The 13,171-nt window shown below is 45.0% G+C and overlaps 1 protein-coding gene across 8 annotated transcripts in view; it reads right to left on the reverse strand.

Annotated features, from left to right (window-relative positions):
* Nucleotides 1–13,171, reverse strand: part of cryzl1 (crystallin, zeta (quinone reductase)-like 1) — a 119,352-nt gene that overhangs the window by 39,103 nt on the left and 67,078 nt on the right. For all 8 annotated transcript variants that reach the window (XM_072513369.1, XM_072513362.1, XM_072513368.1 and 5 more), the window contains one exon: nucleotides 5,654–5,765. In XM_072513369.1, coding sequence (XP_072369470.1) covers nucleotides 5,654–5,765 — 112 coding nt within the window. The remainder of the gene's footprint in view (nucleotides 1–5,653; nucleotides 5,766–13,171) is intronic.

The raw sequence follows: 13,171 nt of genomic DNA on the forward strand, positions 1-13,171 counted from the left end.
CCTGGTAACAAACACCGTTCCCTGGCCACTGACTCCACTCCTCTCCCTGACAATGATCGGAGGCTTGGACAACCTTGTTGTTGTATTTGACCTCAAGGCGAGTTTCCAACCACATGACCAAGCTGCAACTGAGACCCCATTTGCACTTTTGTAACATCACTCAACTCTGTCCAATTTAGCATGGCCAATCCACTAACCTGCACATCTTTGAACTGTGCGAGGAAATCCGAGCACCCAGAGGAAAGACCAGACCAACACTTAACAACTAAATATAAAAGCAGTTGTAAGGTTATCCAAAGTATTATATGTTTTACTGCTTTCCATTGGGAATTTAATATAATTTATCATATTAATCTATTCACCAAAGCCCCTTACAACATACAGCCACAATAATCCCAAGACACCACTGGTTCACTGTTATTCTGATTTAAAGTCCAATGCATGTTGACATTGACCAAGGTTGAAGGACATAAATATCTTTGACGGGGTGAAGAAAGAGCCAATATCATTGAATAAAGTTCAAACAGATCATTCCACCTAAATGTGAAAAACATTTTCCACTTCCACCTGCTGATCAATGTGCTGAGAATTTCAAATATTTTCTGTTTTAAGAAACAGCAGACAGATGCTTAAATTCTCTTGTAATATTGCTCCAGTCAATAATCAGTTAATATCAATGATAAAATAATGTGGACAGAGGAATACAACATAAATGTATTGCATTATTTTGAACAACAATAATTTGCAGCTATATTGCTCCTGTCAAAATGATTTATTTTATTGCACTGGAAATCAAAAATCATTACTAAATGGAATCATTAAAAATCTAAAGTGCATTAAAAAAATAAAGTTTGCAGAAATAGGCACAGTTGAATGTTGTATTCTCCTGTGGGCCCGACTCCAGCCTGGGATTGACAATCTATTATACTTAACTGATTATTATCACTGCTCGTACTCGTGATTGCTGTTCACCATTGCAACAATCCTTTATTGGAATAGCGTCACAGATTACCACAGACTAGAACATCTTATACAAGTACAATAGTGGCATGTTAATGTGTTAAGTTAACTTAACTTATTTAGCAAACAGAAAATGTTAAAGATGGCTTCTGAAAATGGACATTGAAAATTATTTTATTTAATGTTGACCTCCAGAGAGGTTATATATAAATTAAGTTAAATCTGCAAAATGTTGGAACTTTTTCATTTTCTTCTCAGGACTGGTGTAAAGTTGGCTATTTTGTGTACAGGCTTGTATGCTTAAAGATTAGCTGCAATCACAATTGAGAATTTCTTTGACCAGCCTAATATCAGCATCTTTTTCACCATGCCTAGGGAATTGCCACAGTCTGTTCATAAAATAGGGGTGTAATTGGTGTGGGATGAATGTTAGTTTAAAAAAATAGACTGGGATGCTCAGATTTAGGACTGTGGCATGCAACTCAAACTCTAATTTGTGGGCGAATTGTCATGATTTAGTTTGGGTTGATGATGAAAATTCTTTTGTTGCCAAGCAAAAACTGAGGAAAGACCGCATGCCATCCATATTCCAATGGCCAACATTTGCATGATCATAGTACATACTGTTCTGATGAAAGATCATTGGCCTGGAATGTTAACATTTTGTTTCTCTTTAGAAGCTACCTGGTCTGCTGAGTGTTTCCAGAATGTTCGGCTTCTATTATAGCACACATTATGCTTGAAGAACAAAGAAAACGTACAGCGCAGGAACAGGCCCTTCAGCCCTCCAAGCCTGCGCCGACCATGCTGCCCGTCTAAACTCAAATCTTCTCCACTTCCTGGGTCCGTATCCCTCAATTCCCATCCTATTCATGTATTTGTCAAGGTGCCCCTCAAACGTCACTATCGTCCCTGCTTCCACCACCTCCTCCGGCAGCGAGTTCCAGGCAGCCACTACCATCTGTGTAAAAAAACTTGCCTCGTACATCTACTCTAAACCTTGCCCCTCACACCTTAAACCTATGCCCCCTAGTAATTGACCGCTCGACCCTGGGGAAAAGCCTTTGACTATCTACTCTGTCTATGCCCATCATAATTTTGTAGATCTCTATCAGGTCGCCCCTCAACCCCCTTCGTTCCAGTGAGAACAAACAGAGTTTATTCAACCTCTCCTCATAGCTAATGACCTCCATACCAAGAAACATCCTGGTAAATCTCTTTTGCACCTTCTCTAAAGCCTCCACATCCTTCTGGTAGTGTGGCGACTAGAATTGAACACTATACTCCAAGGGAGGCCTAACTAAGGTTCTATACAGCTGCAACATGACTTGCCAATTCTTACACCCAATGCCCTGGCCAATGAAGGCAAGCATGCTGTATGCCTTCTTGACTACCTTCTCCACCTGTGTTGCCTCTTTCAGTGACCTGTACATCTAGATCTCGCTGTCAATACTCGAGAGTTCTACCATTCACGGTATATTCTCTACCTGTATTAGACCTTCCAAAATGCAATACCTCACATTTGTCCGGATTAAACTCCATCTGCCATTTCTCCGCCCAAGTCTCCAAACGATCTAAAACCTGCTATATCCTCTGACAGTCCTCATCGCGATCCGCAATTCCACCAACCTTTGTGTCATCCGCAAACTTACTAATCAGACCAGTTACATTTTCCTCCAAATCATTTATGTATACCACAAACAGCAACGGTCCCAGCACTGATCCCTGCAGAACACCACTAGTCACAGCCCTCCAACCAGAAAAGCACCCTTCCATTGCTACTCTCTGCCTTCTATGGCCTAGCCAGTTCGGTATCCATCTTGCCAGCTCACCTCGGATCCCATGTGACTTCACCTTTTGTACCAGTCTGCCATGAGGAACCTTGTCAAAGGCCTTACTGAAGTCCAGAAAGACAACATCCACTGCCCTACCTGCATCAATCATCTTTGTGACCTCATTGAAAAACTCTATCAAGTTAGTGAGACACGACCTCCCCTTCACAAAACCATGCTGCCTCTCACTAACACGTCCACTTGCTTCCAAATGGGAGTAGATCCTGTATCGAAGAATTCTCTCCAGTAATTTCCCTACCACTGATGCAAGGTTCACCGGCCTGTAGTTCCCTGGATTATCTTTGCTACCAGTCTTAAACAAAGGAACAACATTGGCTATTCTCCAGTCCTCCGGGACATCACCTGAAGACAGTGAGGATCCAGAGATGTCTGTCAAGGCCTCAGCAATTTCCTCTCTTGCCTCCTTCAGTATTCTGGGGTAGATCCCATCAGGCCCTGGGGACGTATCCACCGTAATATTTTTCAAGATGCCCAACATCTCGTCTTTTTGGATCTCAATGTGACCCAGGCTATCTACACACCCTTCACCAGACTCAACATCCACCAATTGTTTCTCTTTGGTGAATATTGATGCATAGTATTCATTTAGTACCTCGCCTATTTCCTCTGGCTCCACACATAGATTCCGTCCCCCGTCTTTCAGTGGGCCAACCCTTTCCCTCGCTACCCTCTTGCTTTTTATCTACGAGTAAAAGCCTTGGGATTTTCCTTAACCCTATTTGCCAATGACTTTTTGTGACCCCTTTTAGCCCTCCGGACTGCAGTGCGAGAAGTTGAGTTAAAATACATGAAATAGCGTGGCGTAGCTCCCGAGAAAATTCAGGCCTTCCTGATACATCATCCACTGTGTGCAAGAAAGTGAGCAAACATTTACGAAGGGAAAAATAACACAACAATGGCCCAAAAAAACCAACACTGTTCATTCACAGAGTTCTGAAGTAGCACATGTTCATTCTAAAAATAGGTTTTCCTTATATTCCACATAGGCTTCGTCTGTTCCCAGCCTTCTTGCCCTGACAAATGTCTCCTTTTTCTTTTTGACGAGACCTACAATATCCCTAGTTATCAAACGTTCCTGAAATTTGCCATATTTATCCTTCTTCCTCACAGGAACATGCCGGTCCTGAATTCCTTTCAACTGACATTTGAAAGCCTCCCACATGTCAGATATTGATTTACCCTCAAACATCTGCCCCCAATCTAGGTTCTTCAGTTCCCGCCTAATATTGTATTAATTAGCCTTCCCCCAATTTAGCACATTCACCCTGGGTCCACTCTTATCCTTGTCCACCAGCACTTTAAAACTTACTGAATTGTGGTCACTGTTCCCAAAATGCTCCCCTACTGACACTTCTACCACCTGGCCGGGCTCATTCCCCAATACCAGGTCCAGTACAGCCCCTTCACTAGTTGGACTGTCTACATATTGTTTTAAGAAGCCCTCCTGGATGCTCCTTACAAAGTCCGCCCCGTCCAAGCCCCTAGCACTAAGTGAGTCCCAGTCAATATTGGGGAAGTTGAAGTCTCCCATCACAACAACCCTGTTGCTTTTACTCCTTTCCAAAATCTGTCTATCTGCTCCTTTATCTCCCGCTGGCTGTTGGGTGGCCTGTACATTGTGACTGCACCCTTCTTATTCCTGACCTCTACCCATATAGCCTCGCTGCCCTCGGAGTTGTCCTCCCGCAGTACAGCTGTGATATTCTCCCTAACCAGTAGCGCAACTCCTCCACCCCTTTTACCTCCCACTCTATCCCGCCTGAAACATCCAAATCCTGGAACGTTTATCTACCAATCCTGTCCTTCCCTCAACCAGGTCTCTGTAATGGCAACAACGTCATAATTCCAAGTACTAATCCAAGCTCTAAGTTCATCTGCCTTACCGGTTATATTTTTTGCATTAAAACATATGTATTTCAGGCCCCCAGTCCCACTGTTTTCAGCAACATCCCCGTTTTCAGCAACATCCCCCTGTTTTCAGCAACATCCCCCTGTCTGCTCTTCCTCAGAGCCATACTGGCCCTATTCCCTAGTTCTCCCTCAATGTTTTTACCTTCTGACCTATTGCTCTGGTACCCACCCTCCTGCCATACTAATACCCACCCAGAAGAAATGCAAAAACCAAATCAAATCCTCATGGATTTCAAAGAAAGAAACAAAAATGTCCAGTATTTGGTCCATACTAGGTTTACTAATTGTATCCAGAACAGAAATACAAGTGATACACTTATGGGTGCTGAGATCAATTGTATGAGCAAAAGAGGCAAACAAACCATGAATGGTCCCATACTTATAATTGTTACCTAGTGACCACAGCTTAAAAATACTTCTGTATGGATGTTGGAGGATAGGATTGGCTGAGCTGAGATTTGGCAACATTTATTATCTCGGGTGAAGGATGGCCATTTGGGTGAGATATCAACCTTTCATTAACTTTTTAAAAAATATATAAACTTAGAGTACCCAATTCTTTTTTCAATTAAGCATGGGCAGTCCACCTACTCTACACATCTTTGGGTTGTGGGGGTGAGACCCACGCAAACACGGGGAGAATGTGCGACAGTGACCCAGGGCTGGGATCAAACTCAGGTCCTTGATGCCAGGAGGCTAACCACTCCGCCACCCATTAATCTTTCATGAACAATACATCAGGATAAGTCATTGCCTTGAACAGAGGCGAGAAAGCTGGAAAAACAAACTGATTTACGGCCACGGTCCTTTTTCATTTGAATATTCCAGTCCTAATTAAGTCTTATTTTAAAGAAATATAAAAATGTCTGTAAATACTAATCTTTGCACAAGAGAAATAAGTTTGCACAGAAGGCCACACAAACACTCACCAACTGTTGGTCTCAATCCTTCCAAGTACATTTTGTCTTGAAGGTTGTCTGCAGTAGAAATTACTTTTGCTCCTCGATAATGAGCCAATTGAACAAGAATGGTACCAAAAGGCTAGAAGAGAATGACAGTCATTAGGTAATACTCACATATATGAAGTATTCAGTGAAGTGAACTTTGTTTATAGAGGCACTACTTGATACAACACATTTTTATTAAACAAAGCAAGTACATTGCACTTCTGCTGGTGCACATCATCACTTATTCATGAAGGCCCCACTTCAAAACCTTGCCCCTTGCCGGAGGTGTGATGATCCTCGGGTTAAATCACCACCAGTCAGCTCTCCCCTTCAAAGGGGAAAGCAGTGCGACTATGGCGACTTTACCTTCCCATCACTATAAATAAGGAAAATTCTTTAGCTGGGAAGAAATTAGTTTCAACCCAATTACCTTTTCTAAAACAGGCATAGTAAGCAAGAGTTCAGGAAAACTCCAGAACATAGATTTAAAGCAAAGGGGCAGGAGGTTTAGAGGGGATGCGAGGAAAAACCTTTTAGACGGCGGTGCGAGTCTGGAACTTGCTGTCTAAAAAAAGGGTGGTGGAGGAAGAGTTTCTTGTATCAGATACGATTTGTCCAGAGTGGACTGGGAGCAAGTAATTCTGTGACAGAACAGTGGGATTCATTCAAGGAGGAAATAGGGAGAGTACAGGGCCAACATGTTCCAATCAAGAAAAAGGGTGAGACCAACAAATCCATTGAAGCCTGGACAGCGAGGGACGTGCAGCACTGGATTAGGAGACAAAGGGAGACTTGTGGCAGATATGGAGGGCTCAAAACAGCAGAAGCCCTAGAGGCATATAGAATGTGTGAGGGAACTTAAAAAGGAAAGTCGGAGAACAAAAAGGGAACATGAAAGGATATTGGCAGGTAAAATAAAGGAAAATCCAAGTGGTTTTACAAGCATATTCAGGGCAGCACGGTAGCACAGTGGTTAGCACTGTTGCTTCACAGCACCAGGGACCCGGGTTCGATTCCCGACATCTGTCACTGTCTGTGCGGAGTCTGCACGTTCTCCCAGCGTCTCTGTGGGTTTCCTCCGGTTTCCTCCCACAGTCCAAAGATGTAAGGCGGATTGGCCATGCGGAATTGCCCTTCGTGTCCAAAAAAGGTTAGACGGGGTTACTGGGTCACGGGGATAGGGTGGAGGTGTGGGCTTAAGTAGGGTGCTCTTTCCAAGTGCTGGTGCAGACTCGATGAGCCGAATGGCCTCCTTCTGTACTGTAAATTCTATGAAATAAGGGTAAAAGGATAACTAGGGAAAGGATCACAGTGGTCATTTGTGTGTGGTGCCATAGGATGTAGATACGGTTCTAAATGAATACTTTGTGTCAGTGTTCACTTGTGAGGAGGACAGTCTGGGTATGAAAATCACAGAGAAGGAATGTAATAAAATTAAAGTGATTAACATGGACAGAGGAGGTGCTGAGTGTCTGCCAGGCTTAAAAGTAGACAAAAATCCAGCGCCAGATTAAATCTATCCCAGGCTATTGAGTGAGGCAAGGGAGGAAATTGCAGGGGAGGCAATAATTTTCAATTCCTCTGGCCACAAGTGAGGTGCCGAAGGACTGGGGGATAGTCAATGTGGTACCATTATTCAAAAAGGAAGGAAAGGATAAAACGAGAAACAATAGGCCAGTCAATCTAACTTCAGTGATGGGGAAACTTTTTGAAGCAATTCTGAGAGACAGAACTAATCTACAGCTTTGCGCAGATGAAGGAGGCACAGCCCGAGTGAGACACTTCCAGAATGGGAATTGGAACTTGGTGATTTGGTGCAGTGAGGTAATTCGGTGCAGAGTGGGAGAAGGTGCTTATTCCCTACTGTTTTGTTCTTTCTTCTGGCCTGTAACTGTTAATCTGCAGGGAGAGAACCAGAGAGCATCCTGGGAGGGTAAGTGATTTTTATTTTTATTACCTTTTCAAATTGTGTGAGGGGAAAACTGAAGTGACATCACAATAAAGCTGTGACCTGATTGGCTGGTTGAGAATCTGTTAAATTTGAAAAAAATAATAATATTGCAAAACAAATCTAATTGATTAACTAGATAGTGGAGTAACTAAACCAGAGGGCAGAGATCTGTATTTAGCATTTAATTTTACAGTAAAAATCATCTAGCGTCAGGGCCATATAGTTAATTGTAACTCAATCTAACAATAATTCAAGTGTTTATTTTAAATTAATTAATTAGTGCTTAAATGTCTCTCAGCGGGGTGCAGTGCTCCAACTGTGAGATGTGGCAGATCTGTGACGCTTCCAGCGTTCCGGTCGACTACATCTGCAGCCGGTGTAACCAATGGCAGCTCCTCACAGACCGCGTGGTTCGGTTGCAGCAGCAATTGGGAGCATGCAGGTGGCGGAAAGAGTCATAGAAAGGAGTTATAGAGACGTGGTCACACCCAAGGTGCAGGCAGAAAGATGGGTGACCACCAGAAGGGGCAGGCAATCAGTGCAGGAATCCCCTGTGGTTGTCCCCCTCTCAAACATACTGTTGGAGGGAGGGGGGGGGGGGGGAAATAGCCTATCAGGGGAAAACAGCAGCAGCCAGAGCAGTGGCACCATGGCTGGCTCTGGTGTTCAGCAGGGAGGGTCAAAGCGCAGAAGAGCATAGTCATAGGGGACTCTATAGTCAGGGGCACAGATAGGCGCATCGGTGGACGTGAAAGAGACTCCAGGATGGTATGTTGCCTCCCTGGTGCCAGGGTCCAGGATGTCTCCGAACGGGTAGAGGGCATCCTGAAGGGATGGGCAAACAGGCAGAGGTCGTTGTACATATTGGTACTAACGACTTAGGCAGGAAGGGGCATGAGGTCCTGCAGCAGGAGTTCAGGGAGCTAGGCAGAAAGTTAAAAGACAGGACCTCTAGGTTGTAATCTCGGGATTACTCCCTGTGTCACGTGCCAGTGAGGCTAGAAATAGGAAGATAGAGCAGCTAAACACGTGGTGTAGGAGGGAGGGTTTCCGTTATCTGGACCACTGGGAGCTCTTCGGGGCAGGTGTGACCTGTATAAGAAGGACGGGTAGCATCTAAACTGGAGGGGCATAAATATCCTGGCCGCGAGAACAAAGAACAAAGAATTGTACAGCACAGGAACAGGCCCTTCGGCCCTCCAAGCCCGTGCCGACCATACTGCCCGACTAAACTACAATCTTCTACACTTCCTGGGTCCGTATCCTTCTATTCCCATCCTATTCATATATTTGTCAAGATGCCCCTTAAATGTCCCTATCGTCCCTGCATCCACTACCTCCTCCGGTAGTGAGTTCCAGGCACCCACTACCCTCTGCGTAAAAAAACTTGCCTCGTACATCTACTCTAAACCTTGCCCCTCTCACCTTAAACCTATGCCCCCTAGTAATTGACCCCTCTACCCTGGGGAAAAGCCTCTGACTATCCACTCTGTCTATGCCCCTCATAATTTTGTATACCTCTATCAGGTCGCCCCTCAACCTCCTTCGTTCCAGTGAGAACAAACCGAGTTTATTCAATCGCTCCTCATAGCTTATGCCCTCCATACCAGGCAACATTCTGGTAAATCTCTTCTGCACCCTCTCTAAAGCCTCCACATCCTTCTGGTAGTGTGGCGACCAGAATTGAACACTATACTCCAAGTGTGGCCTAACTAAGGTTCTATACAGCTGCAACATGACTTGCCAATTCTTATACTCAATGCCCCGGCCAATAAAGGCAAGCATGCCGTATGCCTTCTTGACTACCTTCTCCACCTGTGTTGCCCCTTTCAATGACCTGTGGACCTGTACTCCTAGATCTCTTTGACTTTCAATACTCTTGAGGGTTCTACCATTCACTGTATATTCCCTACCTGCATTAGCCCTTCCAAAATGCATTACCTCACATTTGTCCGGATTAAACTCCATCTGCCATCTCTCCGCCCAAGTCTCCAGACAATCTAAATCCTGCTGTATCCTCAGACAGTCCTCATCGCTATCCGCAATTCCACCAACCTTTGTGTCGTCTGCAAACTTACTAATCAGACCAGTTACATTTTCCTCCAAATCATTTATATATACTACAAAGAGCAAAGGTCCCAGCACTGATCCCTGTGGAACACCACTGGTCACAGCCCTCCAATTAGAAAAGCATCCCTCCATTGCTACCCTCTGCCTTCTATGGCCTAGCCAGTTCTGTATCCACCTTGCCAGTTCACCCCTGATCCCGTGTGACTTCACCTTTTGTACTAGTCTACCATGAGGGACCTTGTCAAAGGCCTTACTGAAGTCCATATAGACAACATCTACTGCCCTACCAGCATCAATCATCTTAGTGACCTCCTCGAAAAACTCTATCAAGTTAGTGAGACACGACCTCCCCTTCACAAAACCATGCTGCCTCTCACTAATACGTCCATTTGCTTCCAAATGGGAGTAGATCCTGTCTCGAAGAATTCTCTCCAGTAATTTCCCTACCACTGAAGTAAGGCTCACCGGCCTGTAGTTCCCGGGATTATCCTTGCTACCCTTCTTAAACAGAGGAACAACATTGGCTATTCTCCAGTCCTCCAGGACATCCCCTGAAGACAGCGAGGATCCAAAGATTTCTGTCAAGGCCTCAGCCTCCTTCAGTATTCTGGGGTAGATCCCATCAGGCCCTGGGGACTTATCTACCTTAATATTTTTTAAGACACCCAACACCTCGTCTTTTTGGATGACAATGTGACCCAGGCTATCTACACCCCCTTCTCCAGACTCAACATCTACCAATTCCTTCTCTTTGGTGAATACTGATGCAAAGTATTCATTTAGTACCTCGCCCATTTCCTCTGGCTCCACACATAGATTCCCTTGCCTATCCTTCAGTGGGCCAACCCTTTCCCTGGCTACCCTCTTGCTTTTTATGTACGTGTAAAAAGCCTTGGGATTTTCCTTAACCCTATTTGCCAATGACTTTTCATGACCCCTTCTAGCCCTCCTGACTCCTTGCTTAAGTTCCTTCCTACTTTCCTTATATGCCACACAGGCTTCGTCTGTTCCCAGCCTTTTAGCCCTGACAAATGCCTCCTTTTTCTTTTTGACGAGGCCTACAATATCACTCGTCATCCAAGGTTCCCGAAAATTGCCTTATTTATCTTTCTTCCTCACAGGAACATGCCTGTCCTGTATTCCTTTCAACTGACACTTGAAAGCCTCCCACATGTCAGATGTTGATTTGCCCTCAAACATCCGCCCCCAATCTATGTTCTTCAGTTCCCGCCTAATATTGTTATAATTAGCCTTCCCCCAATTTAGCACATTCATCCTCGGACCACTCTTATCCTTGTCCACCAGTACTTTAAAACTTACTGAATTGTGGTCACTGTTACCGAAATGCTCCCCTACTGAAACATCTACCACCTGGCCGGGCTCATTCCCCAATACCAGGTCCAGTACTGCCCCTTCCCTAGTTGGACTGTTTACATATTGTTTTAAGAAGCCCTCCTGGATGCTCCTTACAAACTCCGCCCCGTCTACGCTCCTGGCACTAAGTGAGTCCCAGTCAATATTGGGGAAGTTGAAGTCTCCCATCACCACAACCCTGTTGTTTTTACTCTTTTCCAAAATCTGTCTACCTATCTGCTCCTCTATCTCCCGCTGGCTGTTGGGAGGCCTGTAGTATACCCCCAACATTGTGACTGCACCCTTCTTATTCCTGATCTCTACCCATATAGCCTCACTGCCCTCTGAGGTGTCCTCTCGCAGTATAGCTGTGATATTCTCCCGAACAAGTAGCGCAACTCCGCCTCCCCTTTTACATCCCCCTCTATCCCGCCTGAAACATCTAAATCCTGGAACGTTTAGCTGCCAATCCTGCCCTTCCCTCAACCAGGTCTCTGTAATGGCAATAACATCATAGTTCCAAGTAGTAATCCAAGCTCTAAGTTCATCTGCCTTACCCGTAATGCTCCTTGCATTAAAACATACGCACTTCAGGCCACCAGACCCGCTGTGTTCAGCAACTTTTCCCCGTCTGCTCTGCCTCAGAGCCACACTGTCCCTATTCCCTAGTTCTCCCTCAATGCTCTCACCTTCTGACCTATTGCTCCCGTACCCACCCCCCTGCCATACTAGTTTAAAGGTTTGCTAGTGTCACACGGAAGGTTTAAACTAGTATGGCAGGGGTTTGGGTACCGGAGAAATAAGTCAGGTGGAGGAAACATTGAGGGATACTAGGGAATAGGGCCAGTATGGGTCTGAGGAAGAGCAGACAGGGAGATGTTGCTGAAAACAGTGGATCTGGTGGCCTGAAGTGCATATGTTTTAATGCAAGAAGTATTACGGTAAGGCAGATGAACTTAGAAATTGGATTAGTACTTGGAACTATGATGTCGTTGCCATTACAGAGACCTGGTTGAGGGAAGGACAGGATTGGTAGCTAAACGTTCCAGGATTTAGATGTTTCAGGCGGGATAGAGGGGATGTAAAAGGGGTGACGGAGTTGCGCTATTGGTTAGGGAGAATATCACAGCTGTACTATGGGAGGACACCGAGGCTATATGGGTAGCGGTCAGGAATAAGAAGGGTGCAGTCACAATGTTGGGGGTTTACTACATGCCCCCCAACAGCCAGCGGGAGATAGAGGAGCAGATAGGTAGATAGATTTTGGAAAGGAGTAAAAGGAAAAGGGTTGTTGTGATGGGAGGCTTATTGACTGGGACTCACTTAGTGCTAGGGACTTAGACGGGGCAGAGTTTGTAAGGAGCATCCAGGAGGGCTTCTTAAAACAATATATAGATAGTCCAACTAGGGAAGGGACTGTACTGGACCTGGTATTGGGGAATGAGCCCAGCCAGGTGATAGAATTTTCAGTAGGGGAGCATTTTGGGAACAGTGACCACAATTCAGTAACTTTTAAAGTGCTGGTGGACAAGGATAAGAGTGGACCTAGGGTGAATGTGCTAAATTGGAGAAAGGCTCATTATAACAATATTAGGCGGGAACTGAAGAACCTAGATTGGGGGCGGATGTTTGAGGGTAAATCAACATCTGACATGTGGGAGGCTTTCAAATGTCAGTTGAAAGGAATTCAGGACCGGCATGTTCCTGTGCGGAAGAAGGATAAATACGGCAAATTTCGGAAACCTTGGATAACCAGAGATATTGTGGGCCTCGTCAAAAAGAAAAAGGAGGCATTTCTCAGGGCTAGAAGGCTGGGAACAGGCGAAGCCTGTGTGGAATATAACGAAAGTAGGAAGGAACTTAAGCAAGGAGTCAGGAGGGCTAAAAGGGATCACAAAAAGTCATTGGCAAATAGGGTTAAGGAAATAAGGCTTTTTACACGTACATAAAAAGCAAGAGGGTAGCCAGGGAATGGGTTGGCCCACTGAAGGACAGGGGAGGGAATCTATGTGTGGAGCCAGAGGAAATGGGCGAGGTACTAAATGAATACTTTGCATCAGTATTCACCAAAGAGGAGTTGGTGGATGTTGAGTCTGGAGAAGGGTGTGTAGATAGCCTGGGTCACA

Source organism: Scyliorhinus torazame, chromosome 8 (assembly GCF_047496885.1).
Source record: "Scyliorhinus torazame isolate Kashiwa2021f chromosome 8, sScyTor2.1, whole genome shotgun sequence".
NCBI lineage: Eukaryota > Metazoa > Chordata > Chondrichthyes > Carcharhiniformes > Scyliorhinidae > Scyliorhinus > Scyliorhinus torazame.